Below are 15,449 nucleotides of genomic sequence, written 5' to 3' on the forward strand. Positions count from 1 at the left end.
TGGCAGAAGGGAAGCTACAACACAACCAACAATAGGAAATTACACATCATTGAAAAAGTACTCATCGAATTCTCAGACCCAACCCCTCGCATACAAACACAGTATAATTGAAAAGCATATACTCGTCCTAAAGAATAGAAGAGAACATAATAACAACGTAGAAAAAACCTGGACTCACCACAATGCACAATACAAACCCATGATAATGCAGATTCCAGGCTACTTCTCTACCCTTGCCAGTCTTTTTCTCAAGCAACCAAAGCCACCAAACCACACGCCACGTGACGACATCATAAATGACACATTCAAGAAATCCAGCAGATTCAAACTCAGATACGATCACAATAATTACGAGGAAAGCTGGAACCTGCCACTAGGTTTTTTTCTTCTCCATCCCTGAACAATTTGCAAAAAAACAACTCCTCAATTCCCACGTACAAAAGTGCAATACCAAACGGACACAATGTTTGAATACTTACAAAAGCTGCATAATATACAAATGTCAGCCCCGCTAAAATGATGAATCCAATTTGAAACACATTGTACCTGGAAAAAAACATTTTTTAGTACACAGCTTCTCATTTGGCATAATCTTTGATTATCACACATTTAATGGTAACTAACTTGTATAAATATTTGATTCCACGAAGAGATTGCAACGTGTGTCCAAATATTTCTTGCGCTGCGGTCGCCTGGGCATAATAAGCAAATGCAGTGGCGCAGAATTGAATCACACTGCAAAATATAAATGAGATTAATTAATTAAAATGCTTGCTCGGAAAGCAAGTACCTAGGAACATCTGTAAATGATAAAAATGAGACGACCTACAAATGCATACAACATATGAGCAAAACAAATAGCACAAAATCAGTTCCACAGCAATCAATCATCATCCTTGCCAAATGATACAAGACAACTTCAAAATATATATAGATAGATATTTATCTATCATGTATCACATATGGTAACTATCCCACCACCACCACCACCATACCAGTAAGTGTTAGTGCTTGGAAAATAAAAGTGGCCTCAAGAAAGTCACCTGATTGAGCAGAGAAGAATGAGGCCCACATTGAATAGAAATGAGTTCATAAGCGTAGCTCCCCATCTATAATTGAAATTCCAATGTCAAGTAACGACATAAAACATGCGAACCCAGAAATAGAGATGATAATAAAATACAAAATGTAAACTGGTAAACAAAACAAGAATATGAAACCATAGATAAAACATACTTCATAGGATGGATTGTTATAAAAACCAACTTAAGGCCAAGCATCATCGCGCCAGCTATCACAGCAAGCAGAAGATAGAAGCAGAAGAATGCAAATGCTACAGTGCCAAGAAGACCTTGAAGTAGAGAAAGACCAAACTCTTATCAAACATACACCCAATTCAAAAGGTAAATAAAATACAGACAAAGTGGTCAGCTAACCCCAAACATCATCCAGTTTGATGAAAACCTCGTTGAGGAATGGAGAAAGTGGGGGATTAATCAGCAAGTATATTACAATATGTGCCACCCACGCAACTGAAACAATCAACCTGGTCGAGGCAAGAAGCTTGTTCAATATTATTTTTGATCAAACCAGGAACACAAAAAAACATGAAGAACAAATAATAACAGTTTAAGAATTGAGCAAAAAGTGGTGTCAACTTTTTCAGGAATAAGAAATCAATAATTCTTTTCTGATCCATGGCCCAGTCCCAGAGGAACAAAAGATCACTGTGTTCTGTAAATGTGCACACACTATAAGAATTCCAAGAGCGTTCCTCAAAGAACCATTACAAAAGTAATACAGAATCAAGAACATACCCTAGAACTCCAAGTACTAATTTGGCAAGGTAACCAAGTACAGTCATAGCCCAAGCTGTTTCAGCCTGCATAAATTTCAGAAGATATATCTTTATTACGTACTTGTGTCATTTTCATTTATCACAATTTTCTTTATAAGGCTGGGGAATGTTGATATAAAATAATATTACATAGTAACCATGAGTTGGAAATTTCGAATGGATTTGGTCTTATACATATACGAGGAAGGTAATCAAAGAAGAAAGAAGATGAAATTGATCCTACTCGTGTATCACCTGTTCACCTTGAGGATACATCTCTTCCAAAGCTTTGACATCTTCTTCCAAGAGTAGTAACTCCTGCATAACAATAATTCTCACATAGATCATTCATGAACACTGAATAAATCTGAGAACTGATTCACCTTTACGGATTAGCTGAAAGACAATAACCTGGTGACATATGGTAAGAGAGTGAAAAAAAAGAAAAGGAAAAAAAGGAAAAGGAAGACAATCACACCAACTGAAGTCATTTGCATGAGTAAGAATGTAGGAAGACCACATTTCAACAACACAATAGCACAAACTAAATAACAACCTTTTCTACAGCTTTCACATTTTTGCGCCACTTCCTCCCCTTATTGCCACTCCTTTCTTCCTGGTGAAGTGCATCAGCTGCCTTTTTAAGTTCTCTTGCCTTTTTTCCCAGTTCTGTTGCTTCCTACAGGAGAAAAATTTTGAATACCAATTTGTATTTCAAGACTATGATTGCATCACATAACTTTCCCAGTATGAAAAAGTTGTTGGCACAAAAATACCTTAATATACTGAGAGCGAGTGATAACAGCCTTTGGGCGCCGAATAAATGAAAATATAAGGCCCAATGGAAGGCAGGCAATTCCAACACCACCAAAAATCTGGGGAGATCAATATACAGAGAGCATGAGCATGTTGTATTAATATAAAAGGGGAAAGGCAGCTAGTTTTAAATACACATACTGTGAAAAGCACAGATCCAACAATTGTAGCTAGTGCAACAACATATTCTGGGAAGGTTGTGCGCATGGTCCAAGTAGTCTCAGATGAAGCACTTGCAGTGTACGCAGAGCACTAAAACAAAGGAGATAATTTAGTAAAGATGTGTAGTTTCAGGAAAACCAACTGCCAAAAGGAATTATAACATGTATCCCACCTGTCTTACTCCACTCCCAATACATTGCTGGTTGCGGGAGAACTCAAATGATGTTGGGAAGGGTGTGGTGGAAGACGATAGATGCCTAACAGTGAAATCCACCTTTCCAACAAGCCCTAGGACATAAGCAAAACGAAATTATCAAAAACCCAGCATGAACTCAATTAGCTTTTGCTCTGATCACTATCCTAACTACTACACCCACAAATTATTGAATGAGCTTGATTAGGAAAGCTTAATTACATTCACAGTTTGTTTAATCAGTTGTGCAACCACAATGAAAAATGAGATGAATCACAAAAGCAAGCATATAATCATCATTCACCATAAATGATGGACTAGTAAGAAGATATTTGAAAACAAGGGCACCAAGACAATTTGATCTGCACAACCAACTAGAGATAATGCGCCTAGGTGGGATGGTTATTTTTAACAGCGCCTGGGAAAGAGGAAACAGCGGGTATCCACACCAAATGATTACATCGAGCATCAGCTGGTACAGGACAAGCTAGATGACTCAATTATCACAAGACACAGGACAACAGACCGGTTAGATTTACTAGCAAATTTTCCGAGTTAGAGAAAAGGTTATTCAAGCTCACACTTGCCATTGAGAACCTTATTGAGCAGATATCATTCTACGTCAGAAGCAAAAGGATCAAAGCACGAACTAAGGAAATAGGATTCTACCATATAAAATTCCCAGAACAAGCGCACAGACAATAACTGTCATGATCACCCACAGCAGTGCACTCCTCATCCTCTTCCACACGCTCCTGAAATCCACAAAAGAAACACCAAGCCACGTCCACTAAGAAATGGCGCCCAAAACGAAATTAAATGCCGTTGGAAACAAACTGGGGGAGCGAGAAATACTTGTCCTGGTCTCCTTCGTAATAAAACATGGCAAACGGGATGACAAAGAAAACGAGAATTGCATCCACGATATAAACAGCGAGCCACAGATCCTTCATCGGCAGCGTGAGGTTGCAGGCGCCATTATAAATGGCGTGTCGACAGGCCTGGCGATTCGCAACGTCGGCCGGGAGCATCAGAATAGAGATAGCGGCGACGGAGAGGCCCAGAACGACGACGAATTTGGGGAAATAGGCCTGGTTGACATCGTCGGGGTGCTGGTAATTGACGAGGAGATAGACGTTGAAGATGAAGACCAGCACGCAGACGACAATCGCAACGATGACTAGGGCTAGATTGAAATCCCCCATTCCGGATGAGGGGTGCGGATTCGAATGGAATCAATGCGGGAGTGATTGGAAGGAATCAGATCTAGGTGTTACAGATCCGAATGCAATTGATAGATGGATCAGCTCCCGAGGAGGGATTGAGATTGAGTGGGGCGGGGACGGGGAGGGAGGTGCGAGGAGGAGCTTCCCCTTCACCTGTTTACCTTTCTTTCTTCTTCTTCTTCTTCTTCAGCTTCAGCTTCGGCGGATAGGGCTTCTTGGCATTTTGAATTCCATTCTACCCTCGATCGGACCCTTGAATTTCTGCCTCTCTGTCTGCGGGTGTTGTGTGTGTGTGTGTCTCTCTCTCTCTCTCTCGTTTTTCTTTTATATGTATGAATATATAATATTTTATATTGATGCGCTGGAACTAATTCATATTCATATATAATACATACATATATTATTATTATTATTATTATTATTATTATTATTATTATTATTATAGTGGTATTGTTAATATTCATAAATGATGGAATTGGAATAGATTGGATAGCAATGCCGCCAAATCATTCACTTTTTTCTCCGTGACAGACCATATATACTCATACAAAGCATGCAACACACATGACATGACATGGATCTTATTATTTTTATTCTACTGCATAAGGATACTAGTAATGATAAAAACAAACACATACATGCCTGCCCTGCCCTTGTCATTATTTGTTTAATTAGATTGTTTTGGAATATAATGAAAAGTATTTTACATAAATAAATTAGGTATTTCATGTAAAATTTAGAAAATTTATATACATATAATGTTGAAAATAATGATAAACAAACAATCAAACTCACCCTAAAAATGTAAAGAAGATAATAATAATAATAATAAATTGCATTATACATAGTTTAAGTAGAAGCTACATATACAAATGATGACAAAAATTATATATAAAGACAATATAAGAATACTGCTGTGACATAGATGTTGCCGTCATATTAAGGATTGCTCGTACTAATTTGTAGGATATTAGGTTCGGTTCAAGGTTTATCCAATACACGCTTTCAGGTAGCGATTGCGAATTCTCACGTCATAAAATATATATATATACTCTATTTTTATGATTGAAGCTCTTGTCAAACTACCGAGAGTATAGGATGCAATTTACCACTAGTTGTTATGCAATCATTGACATTTGATCTTCGGTAATTATTATTCTTAAATTTAATATCTTACAAAATAAGTTGAACAAATCAACTCTTATTAGGTGAATCATGTGTAATAAATAAGATTTAGAAGCATCATAATTTTAATTTATGATTTTACAATCACAAGTCCATCTCGTACCAATCTAGCATTTTTTTTATACCCTTTCCCTTACATTTTATTTGTTAACTATTTCTTTTGTATGCCCCACTTTATTTTTTCTTTTTTTTTAATAAAAATTAATTATATATTTTAATCATAATTTTAATTTATAATTAATTATATTATATAACAATTATTTTTATTCATAAAATCGGCATAAGAGCGTGTTTGACAATTAGCTGTTAGCTGATTCAATTAGCTGATAGCTGTTAGCTGATTCAATTATCCGGTTTGGCTAGCTGATTCGATTAGCTATTTGTATTAAAATGTTCGATAAAATAACTGTTTAATATTAGTATTATATACGTAAAATGACAATTGAGAACATTTCTATTTTATTTTTGTTTCTAATATATTCAATTATGTTTTTTGAGTTTATAATGTTTAAAATTTTTTGTTATTAGTTACTGAAAATCGTAAAAGTGTTATAAAAATATTTATTTTGATTACAGTTAGATTTAAAAAATAATATATTTTTATTAAAATATATAAATAGTTTTTTTATTGAAAATCATGTAAAATATAAAATAATAAATTTTTCGTGTATATATTTATTATGTTAGTTATCGATTAGTTCATTATATTTATAATTTTCAATAAATTTAATTTATTTAATTTATTTTTAGTATAAAATTTATACAATGTAATTTTAATAAAAAAATAAATTATTAATATTTATATTTTTTATTTTATGTTGATTTTAATAAATTTATATATTTTACCATTAAAATAATTTTTATATAAAAATTAATTATTGTAAATTTATAAAAGTAAAACTGTAATATAATAACATATTCTAATATAATTAATAAATAATCAAAATATATTTATTTGTGTAAAATGTATAATAAATTTTTAAGGGCATATAAGGAATAAATTTTTTTTTTGAAAAAGTTGTTTTAAAACGCTGGGTAAGTTAGTTTTTGATCCAAAAAGCTAATTTAACACCTAAATTAACTTTTTGACTGATCAAACAGCTAAAAACTCTTAAAAAAAAACTAAAAGTTATTTGCCAAACACCACAAAAAATTTGGACAAAGAGAAAAATAGCACAGCCATTTTTCAGTTTTGAAAGGCTCTGGACAAAAATAAATGGGCCTCTTTGGTTTGAGCTCTCGGGGGAAGGAAGAAAATACAAAAAAAAAAATTATTTTTTATTTTTTATGTTTGGATCAAGGAATGATAAATTGAATTAATTTTTCTTTCCATTCAATTTGTAAGAATTTGAAGGGAAAAAAGTTTTTATTAAAAATATTGTTTATTGAATTACTTATTATACCCTCATATTTTATTATATCATTTAAATTTATACATATTTATTTATTTTATTTTTTATTCTATCGAATATTAAAATTAGAATATTAATATATTGTACATATATTTTTAATTATATATTTTAAATATTTTAAATACTTTTAATTATAATATACTTTTAAAAAAATTATTAAAACAAATATAATTATAATTTACAATAAAATATTTATATAAATATATTTAAATTAACTAAATCTTAAATTATTAGAATTAGTATTAATAATTAATTTGATAGATGTATTTCATATATTTTTCTATTATTGTTTCTAAATAAAATTATGTTCATTTATATTTTAGTTTTAATAAATATCTTCTTATTATAAAACAAGCTATATTATATCGGAATAGATATTTTACTAATAAATCAAATTTCACTAAATACTTTTATTTATTATTTTTTCTTTCCTCTCTTATTTAACTAAAAATAAAAATATTATTTTGCTCACTTCGTTCTTAATAAATCAAACACAATGTTACAATTTTTAACCCCGCTCTCTTCCCCTCAAATTCCTAACCTCCGTTCACCTTCCTTCCGTTGAACCAAACAAACAACATTTAAATTAAAACAAAAATAAAATCTAAATGGAACCAGGAAATTTTGATATATATTTGCAATATTATACATATATCTATTATATTTGTTTTATATATACATTGATTATTATTTATTGTTATTATTAGCAAAAATAAGATCCTAAAGAAGCCCAAAAATTTGAGACTCTACCTAGTAATGTTGTCTCTTCTACTCTTCTATCTCATTGTAATTGTTCATGTTCTTCTATACGTGTGCTTGTGCTTTTCGCATAGTCAAACGAATTTTGGGTGATTGAGTGATGTGTATATATAGATTAAGATGATGTTTGACAAATTTTTTTTAGCTTTTTGAATAAATTTTAATTATTTGACTAATCAAAGAGTTAATTTAGGTGTTTTGTAAATTAATTTTTTGGACTTAAAAAGACTAATTTTTGAAAAGCTCATTTATCATTTTAGAATAATTTTTTTCGGTTTAAATTTTTTTATTTCTTATTAAATTAATAAGCATTTTACACAAATAAATATATTTTAATTAATTATTTATTTATTTATTATATTAGAATATTTTATTATATTATAATTTTACTTTTATAAATTTAAAATAATTAATTTTTATATAAAAATTATTTTAATTGTAAAAATATATAATTTTATTAAAATTAACACAAAATAAAAAATATTAATATTAATAATTTAATTTTATATTAAAATTACATTATATAAATTTTATACTAAAAATAAATTAAATTTATTAAAAAATATAAATATAATGAATCAATCGATAATTAACATAATAAATATATACAAGAAAATTTTACTATTTTATATTTTACATTATTTTTAATAGAAAAAATTATTTATATTTTTCAATAAAAATATATTATTTTTTGGATCTAACTATAATAAAAATAAATACTATTTTAAAATTGGGATTCATCTTATTAATTCACCAATGGAACAGCTAGGAATACAATGTCACATTGTTCATAAAATCAGAAATCGAATGGCAAAAAATTGGGAAGTCCGGCTACAACATACTTACCGGGAAGCCAACTTGGTTGCGGATCGTCTAGCTCATTTTGCAACGAGACAAAAAACTGGCATAAACCACTTTGTTAGACTACCAAAGGAGATTGGACAGTGGCTCCTTCATGATGTATTAGGGATCTTGTATGATCGAAAGATTTAAACTTAAGTCAATGTATTACGTCATTGCCTTTATTTTCAAAAATAAAAAATTAATAGATACTATTTTATAACACTTTTACGATTTTCAATAACTAATAATAAAAAATTTCAAATATTCTAAATTCAAAAGAACAATAGAATATATTTAAAAAAATAAAATAAAAATATCATCGATACAAATTGAATTAGGTAACATCTAACAGTTAATTGCCGCCCTAAGACTCTATTTGCATGCATTTTAAAATTTTCCATATTGTATTAAAAAGAATTATATTAAGTATGTATTTAATTTTACAAAATACCTCTGTCTCCGTTTCTATTTATATGTCCACATTTCCATTTCAATCTATCCTAATTATTTTGTCACTTTATACTCAATTTTTATTATTCTAATATGTTTTTTTTTCCCAAAAAAAGAAAAACCAACTTTGGTAACTCTTAGTATAAACAAAGACTAAATTATACGTCATATAAATCTTCTCAGATCTGCACCCAACTAATTAAATAAAAGCATATTCTATATAAAAAGAAATTCACTTGAATTATTTTGCATTTATGTATCGATATACATTAGCCAGCCACATATTTACTCTAGCAAATAATTCCTCTTTAATTTAATTCTAATTGAAATTGCAAACAAACGAAAATGGGATTCAAAGGGAAAAAAAAGAGAGGAAAAAGAGAGAGGCTGTAGTAATACTAATTAATTAATTAATTAATTAGGAAGAGCGTAATAAGGAAGGATAAAAGCGGGGCGCGTGTGATCGTGAACGTGAACGTGAATGTGGTAAGAAAAGCAAAATAGGAAGCTGAGATAGAGGAGGAGAGAATCCATCCGTCCGCCCGTCCATCCATCCATCCTCGCTTCCATCCAGCCGTCCATCACAATTCGCATCGATAGTTGTCCGGCCGATCCGGTCCGCACCTCAAACTCCAAGGAATAAATACGGCGTCGTTTTGGTTTGGCCCTGCCCCTGTGTTCATCTCCACTTTCTGCCCCTCGCCCTCGCCCTCGCCCCCGCCCCCTCTGGTTTATTGATTCTCACGTTACATGCACACACTCCCCTTCCCTCTCGTCTCACCGCCCCGCCCCCTCCCAATTCTTTCCATTAATCCCCTGAATGAGAATTCCCGGATTTCTCTTTAAGTTTTAGATCTCGTCTTCTATATACGGAAATGGCTACTCTTTCTCCGAGTCCTCGAACTGTGGAGGAGATCTTCAAGGATTACAGTTCCCGTCGCGCTGGAATTGTTCGTGCTTTAACTGACGGTATACGTCCTAATTACACTCTATTACAAAACAACGCCCTTGTTCCTATCTAACATACACTGATTCATTTTTTCTTTCGTCCCTAATTTTCAGATGTGGATGAGTTTTACGGGCTCTGTGATCCAGGTATTTTCGTTTTCACTTCAGATTTAATTGGATTCAATATGGGCTCAGATTTAGTTTAGTTGACTGCTAGAAACTTCACTTCAGGTATTTGTTTGATCTTGTCTTCATAAACTTCGCCTTTGACTTGATTTAAATTGGGTAAGCAACTAAAAATGAAATGGAATTTCGATGCTCCTGTTTAATTTCAGTGATGAGATTCCTATTCATTTGAAGGTTAATTAACTACTTATCTAGTGAAATTGCATCGTTATTATACATTTATACCAGATGATTGCCACGAGTTTTGACTGTATCTTGGCTTTGGAGTTTGGTTGGAATGAGGGTCTGTCTAGGCTTTGGAGTTTGGTTGGAATGAGGGTCTGTCTAGGCTTTGGCTATATGGTTACCACTAAATCCAAGAAAGCTATTGCTTTTCCTCTCATTGATTTTTGAGAAAGTTTCATGTTCCAATTTGCATTGTAATCCACCTTTGAAAATCTGTATAACCATGTTTTTGTTTGTTGCAATTTACAATTTTAGTAAAGTTTTATTTTTTATTTTTTAATTGACACTTAAAATACAAGGAAAGGAATTTATCTGCTGCCTTTCACCCACGTTTCTCTATGCAAAGCAGCACTTTCGTAACGTATTACCTTGTGTTAAATATAAAATTCCAAGAGCCTTGAGTAGTTAACTTGTTTTAATTACCATGTTAGTATGCCTATTTACACATTGAACTTTTTTGTTATAAATTCTACTTCCAGAGAAGGAGAATTTATGTCTATATGGACACCCAAACGAAACTTGGGAAGTAAATCTCCCAGCTGAGGAGGTTCCCCCTGAGCTCCCAGAGCCAGCCCTCGGAATCAATTTCGCCAGGGATGGAATGAACCGAAAAGATTGGCTTTCGCTAATCGCTGTGCACAGTGATTGTTGGTTACTTTCTGTGGCCTTTTATCTTGGAGCTAGACTGAACCGCAATGAAAGGTATAGATGAGATATCCATGTTCCGAAAATTCATAAATTATTGTAGGTTTTTGTTGGTTGCGTATTTTTTATCCCCTTCAATGTATGTTTCATGAGCTAGAGATTAGGTAGTGCTCCACAAAATCTTGCAGTTTTGCTGGATGATTTGGTTTTAATCTATTATCTATTAATTTTATTTTTATTTTTATTTTTTCCCCATATTGTTCATTTCAAGGAAATGATATAATAATTCAAGTTTAGCTGGTATTCAAGAAACAAAGGCAGTTAACACTGTGAGTGAGAGTATTCATATCCTGTGAGCTTACAGGGAAATATTTGATATAATACCATATTTTCAAGCGATAACATGTACATTCCTTAACAATTACTCATAATAATTTCTCCTGTTCCTGGCATTAAATCTGTGAGATTTGATGCGCCAACTTGTGACTAGAGAAGCTGGAGTTCCATTTCAGCACTTGCTCTTTGCTGTTGCTTAACATTCTTTGAAACTCATTATGATGCTTATTTACTGGTTTGTTGCAATTTCTTACAAGGGTTCACCTCAACCATAAGGTGTTTTGAGATGGATTTCTTTTTGTTTGTGTTGTTGACTCATTATAGACTTCCCTGTTGGTATGCTTATACGTGGATACTGGACATCAATTATGGAAACATCGTATTTCGGAAATACATTTTGGTGTATAATATTTTAACCATCCTTGCAGAAAGCGACTGTTCAGCATGATCAATGATCTGCCAACTATTTTTGAGGTGGTAACTGAGAGGAAGCCTGCAAAAGATAAATCCAATGCAGATAGTGGAAGCAAATCTCGCGGGGCCACAAAGGTAGGATCACCTCCCATTTAAATTTTTTCATACTATTATATACATATATATTCTTGATTTTAATCCCTCCTCACTAGATACATGGGTCAGTTGCTAGGGCTCTGTTTATTTAGGGTTTGGTTTTGATCGGACACTATTCATGAAAAATTTTCCTTCAAATCAAATTGAACACCTATTTTCATTTAAAAATATTACACAAATAACCAGTTTTCATATAGAGCATCATACTGACACATAGTTATATCACATCTAATTCAATTTCATAGGATTCTCAGACCCCAAAACCAAATCCAAACCTTAAAAGGAACCCCTTGGTTTTTTCACAATGGCTGTAGATGTTGAACTTATGCTATTGAAGAATTGAAGTCAGTAATATAATCTAATTTCTAGACCTCATTCAAAAGGTGGTGACTTGCTTTAAACCTGACCTAAATTTACTAAAATGACTATGCTTATACTCTGAATTAATTGGTTTATGATACTATGTTTCTTGCAGAGAACTAGTGATGGACAGGCCAAAAATAACCCCAAGCCTGCAGAGGAAAGCTATGAAGAGGATGAAGAAGAGCATAGTGAAACATTATGTGGAAGCTGTGGTGGAAATTACAATGCAGATGAGTTTTGGATTGGCTGTGATGTCTGTGAAAGGTGGTTCCATGGAAAGTGCGTGAAGATAACTCCGGCGAAAGCTGAGAACATCAAGCAGTACAAATGCCCTTCCTGCATGAAGCGTGGCCGGCAGTAGCAGTCACTGTGGCACATCAGAGGGAAATAGTATTCATCCAAAACCTGACAGTTATAACAATTGCTTTGCAACTGTTTGTAGTGGATATTTTTGTGATGTCAATAACAGCCTATTATTGAGATGAGGACAAAGCCAGTGTTTGTCTGTACCAAATGATTTATTTCTATGTTATAGCTTTTTTATATAGGAGTCTTTGATTCATTCCGGTGCTATGATATTCTATTACTCTAGACCATGTACTTGAATTGAATGTATTGCTATGAAATGGGAATGTCTGCTGCTCTTGCTGTGCATCTGCTTCTCTTAAATGGGTGGTGATGTTTATATTATGAGTAGTGCAAAAGGATATCCTAAGATAGTGACCTGCACTTCGATTGCTAGACCCCAGCAAGTGTGTTTTGCTAGAAGTCCAGTGTTGGAAGCTGCAGGTGTTTGGAATTTGGGTTCTAACTCTCTCTTACTTTGTCTTGTAACTGTTGGTGTTCGCATACCTACAATATTGCAATCAACAAGCATGTGTAGCTAGCTGTCATTGATGATCTGTTGTTGCTGTTGCTTTTAGATTTCTTCACCAGGTGATACAAACAAGGGAGATGTTTTGTTGAATTTAGGGAGTTTGTAACTCCATTTCTCTTGCAGACATATTATGGTATCTTAATTATCTACAATATATGTACTTAGTTCCCATCGTTGGCTCTTTCCTGGCCATTGTTATTGGGTAACTGTTGTTATCTTAACCCCCTCTTTCCAGCTGAGCAGTATTTGCTGCTCAAGCCATCGCCTGGCAGGGCTGGTGACAGCATGGGCTCCAATCGCTGCACTGGTGGTTCTTCGAAGGAGAGGCTCAAGTGGACCAAAGAGTTGCATGACTCGTTTGAGAAGGCTGTGAACCAGATCGGAGGCCCAGAGAGTAAGTGGATTATAATCATCATGAAATGATGATATTGCACTTGCAAAAAGGCTCTGCATTTACTGCTTCATTGTTTTCTGTTGAGCGGATTTCAGGGGCAACACCGAAAGGTATTCTCAGGGCTATGGCAGTTCCAGGATTGACCATATATCATGTCAAAAGCCACCTGCAGGTCTCTCTCTTTCTCCTCTCTATCTGATCTGATCACAGGATATGAACACATTTCTGTGTATATTATTACCGGATGGATATCTTTGTCTCAACAGAAATACAGGATGTCAATTTTCACAAGAGAGGAAGACCACATCAGTAAGTCTAATTGCCCATTTAAATAATTCAAGTCGAAGCAATAGGATCTCCGACTGGGGGACCGCTTTGTAGCATCTCTACTCCCATGAACTTGTCATCCTTGATGCCTGCAGAAAGGAAGTTTGAGAAAAGAAGTCTATCAGAGATGCTTCCAAATTTCAGTGCAACGTCGTGAGACCACAATGAGCTTTCTTTGGCGTAGTAAATGTTATTGCTTGATTCAGCAATATTTAATATCCTTCATGCATGCAGGGGTGCTCAGCTAAACGAAGCATTGTTAATTCAAATGGAAGCACAAAAACGGCTGACTGATCAACTTGAGGTAGGTAGATGACTGATGACAGAATCAGTTTCGGCGACCGACCATTTCGGCCCTGATGACATGAGCACCGGAAAAGGTCTTCATTTTCATTAGCATTTCATTCATTCCTTTGTGCAGGTCCAGAAAAGCTTGAAAATGAAGATTGAAGCGCAGGGGAGATTTCTTGACAAACTGATGGAGGAATTCAAGAGCCGCGGACCCTGCATGAAGCCCATCAGGCCCTGTTCTCCAATCCTGTCACTGCCTTCTCTCAGCGAGGAGTCGTCCGATCAGTCAAATGGGATGGGATTCGAATCAGATTCAGAAGAATTGGAGATAATGTCCAGGGACGAATTCCAAGCCAAGAAGAGGATGAAAATCCAGGATAGTGGTGTGCTTCGGCGGGGACAGAGTCTTCCTATGTGCCACCCCGGTCCCCCCCAGAGCTTGGGCATGTTTCCTATAAGCAACAGCAACAACAACAGCAATGATGATGATCATCATCATTTGTATGGAGAAGGAGAGCACGAAATGGAGTTGCCATGGAGTTTCTGTGCCTTTCAATTCAGTCTTACCAGTGGAGCAGCCAGCCAGTCAACCCTTTATCATCATCCCATGAATTAGAGAAAATAAAACGCACTCTTGCAGTAAAATAAGTGGCAGCTGCTGCCTGGCAGGGCAGGGCAGAACTACTGGTGGTATGGTATGTGGTTTGATATGGTCGCCCGCGTTGTGCTTTTGTGTGTCAATAAACTCAGGAATAAGCTCTCGTGTCGTGATGCCTCCCATCATCATTTGTCATGTTGTATTTTCTCTTCTACCTGGTCTCTGTCTCTGAGGAATTTCTGTATCAGAAGATATTAGTATTTCATAATCTTGATTTCTCACCACCATCACCCTAATTATTAACAACGACAGCCACGTACTTTGTATGAATTGGAACTACCTAATCATATTTTGTATGAGGGGGGTGAATCTTCCTTCCTTCCTTCCTTCATCCATCCATCCATCCATCCACCCACCAAGGTAGGCCTACTCATGTACTGTGTGAGACAGTGAGAGTGAGAGAGAAATTCTGCTGCACGAACATAGATACCTCTCTATCTATCTATATGAATCTACGCTAAGATCCAATCAGGAACCGAAGCTATAACGACCTTCCTTCCTTCCTCTTCTATTCTCTCACCTCACCTCACTTCACTTTTAGTGCAAAACAAGCTATCTATACTCTCTCTCTCTCTCTCTCTCTCTCTCTCTCTCTGTATAATTATATTATATATTGTATATATACCACTTCCATCTTAATTATATTGGTACCCCATCAATTTCCCCACCTTACCGTTTCCATCCTAATAATATTATATACATAAGTTAAAAGAATCTGTTAGAAAAAGGAAACTTGTCTCGAACGG

At 34.3% G+C, this 15,449-nt stretch overlaps 3 protein-coding genes across 3 annotated transcripts; 2 read left to right on the forward strand and 1 right to left on the reverse strand.

Annotated features, from left to right (window-relative positions):
• Window positions 1–15: 15 nt before the first annotated feature.
• Window positions 16–4,547, reverse strand: LOC127239896 (LIMR family protein At5g01460). The gene is made up of 14 exons (XM_051258265.1): window positions 3,864–4,547; window positions 3,678–3,763; window positions 2,988–3,103; window positions 2,795–2,905; window positions 2,614–2,712; window positions 2,394–2,516; window positions 2,093–2,155; window positions 1,818–1,882; window positions 1,437–1,546; window positions 1,237–1,351; window positions 1,044–1,109; window positions 625–735; window positions 480–546; window positions 16–396 (listed from the first exon to the last, which is right to left on the reverse strand). The coding sequence occupies exons 1-14, from the start codon at window positions 4,211–4,213 to the stop codon at window positions 349–351; spliced, it is 1,530 nt and encodes a 509-aa protein (XP_051114222.1). The 5' UTR covers window positions 4,214–4,547; the 3' UTR covers window positions 16–348.
• A 4,908-nt stretch (window positions 4,548–9,455) lies between these two features.
• Window positions 9,456–12,718, forward strand: LOC127239900 (PHD finger protein ALFIN-LIKE 1-like). The gene is made up of 5 exons (XM_051258270.1): window positions 9,456–9,852; window positions 9,946–9,978; window positions 10,722–10,944; window positions 11,652–11,772; window positions 12,269–12,718. Exons 1-5 carry the CDS (start codon window positions 9,759–9,761, stop codon window positions 12,515–12,517), a joined length of 720 nt encoding a protein of 239 aa, XP_051114227.1. The 5' UTR covers window positions 9,456–9,758; the 3' UTR covers window positions 12,518–12,718.
• Window positions 12,719–12,863: 145 nt separating this feature from the next.
• On the forward strand, window positions 12,864–14,918 carry LOC127239897 (protein PHOSPHATE STARVATION RESPONSE 1-like). Its single transcript, XM_051258266.1, has 8 exons — window positions 12,864–12,960; window positions 13,080–13,166; window positions 13,269–13,427; window positions 13,523–13,599; window positions 13,694–13,736; window positions 13,850–13,907; window positions 13,989–14,058; window positions 14,176–14,918. Exons 3-8 carry the CDS (start codon window positions 13,319–13,321, stop codon window positions 14,659–14,661), a joined length of 843 nt encoding a protein of 280 aa, XP_051114223.1. The 5' UTR covers window positions 12,864–12,960; window positions 13,080–13,166; window positions 13,269–13,318; the 3' UTR covers window positions 14,662–14,918.
• The last annotated feature ends 531 nt before the right edge of the window (window positions 14,919–15,449 follow it).

This window comes from Andrographis paniculata, unplaced genomic scaffold (genome assembly GCF_009805555.1).
Source record: "Andrographis paniculata isolate CXL003 unplaced genomic scaffold, ASM980555v1 Contig78END, whole genome shotgun sequence".
NCBI classification, from domain to species: Eukaryota; Viridiplantae; Streptophyta; class Magnoliopsida; order Lamiales; family Acanthaceae; genus Andrographis; species Andrographis paniculata.

Excerpts from the sequence above, each read along its gene's own strand:
- LOC127239897 (XM_051258266.1), top strand. The coding sequence starts at position 13,319 with ATGGGCTCCAATCGCTGCACTGGTGGTTCTTCGAAGGAGAGGCTCAAG. Across the intron at positions 13,600-13,693 it reads ATGTCAAAAGCCACCTGCAG|AAATACAGGATGTCAATTTT; the intron begins GTCTCTCTCTTT and ends TTGTCTCAACAG. Across the intron at positions 14,059-14,175 it reads GGCTGACTGATCAACTTGAG|GTCCAGAAAAGCTTGAAAAT; the intron begins GTAGGTAGATGA and ends TCCTTTGTGCAG.
- LOC127239900 (XM_051258270.1), top strand. The coding sequence starts at position 9,759 with ATGGCTACTCTTTCTCCGAGTCCTCGAACTGTGGAGGAGATCTTCAAG. Across the intron at positions 9,853-9,945 it reads TGTTCGTGCTTTAACTGACG|ATGTGGATGAGTTTTACGGG; the intron begins GTATACGTCCTA and ends CCTAATTTTCAG. Across the intron at positions 10,945-11,651 it reads AGACTGAACCGCAATGAAAG|AAAGCGACTGTTCAGCATGA; the intron begins GTATAGATGAGA and ends CCATCCTTGCAG.
- LOC127239896 (XM_051258265.1), bottom strand. The coding sequence starts at position 4,213 with ATGGGGGATTTCAATCTAGCCCTAGTCATCGTTGCGATTGTCGTCTGC. Across the intron at positions 2,713-2,794 it reads TTGGATCTGTGCTTTTCACA|ATTTTTGGTGGTGTTGGAAT; the intron begins GTATGTGTATTT and ends TGATCTCCCCAG. Across the intron at positions 397-479 it reads TTGTATATTATGCAGCTTTT|GGATGGAGAAGAAAAAAACC; the intron begins GTAAGTATTCAA and ends CAAATTGTTCAG.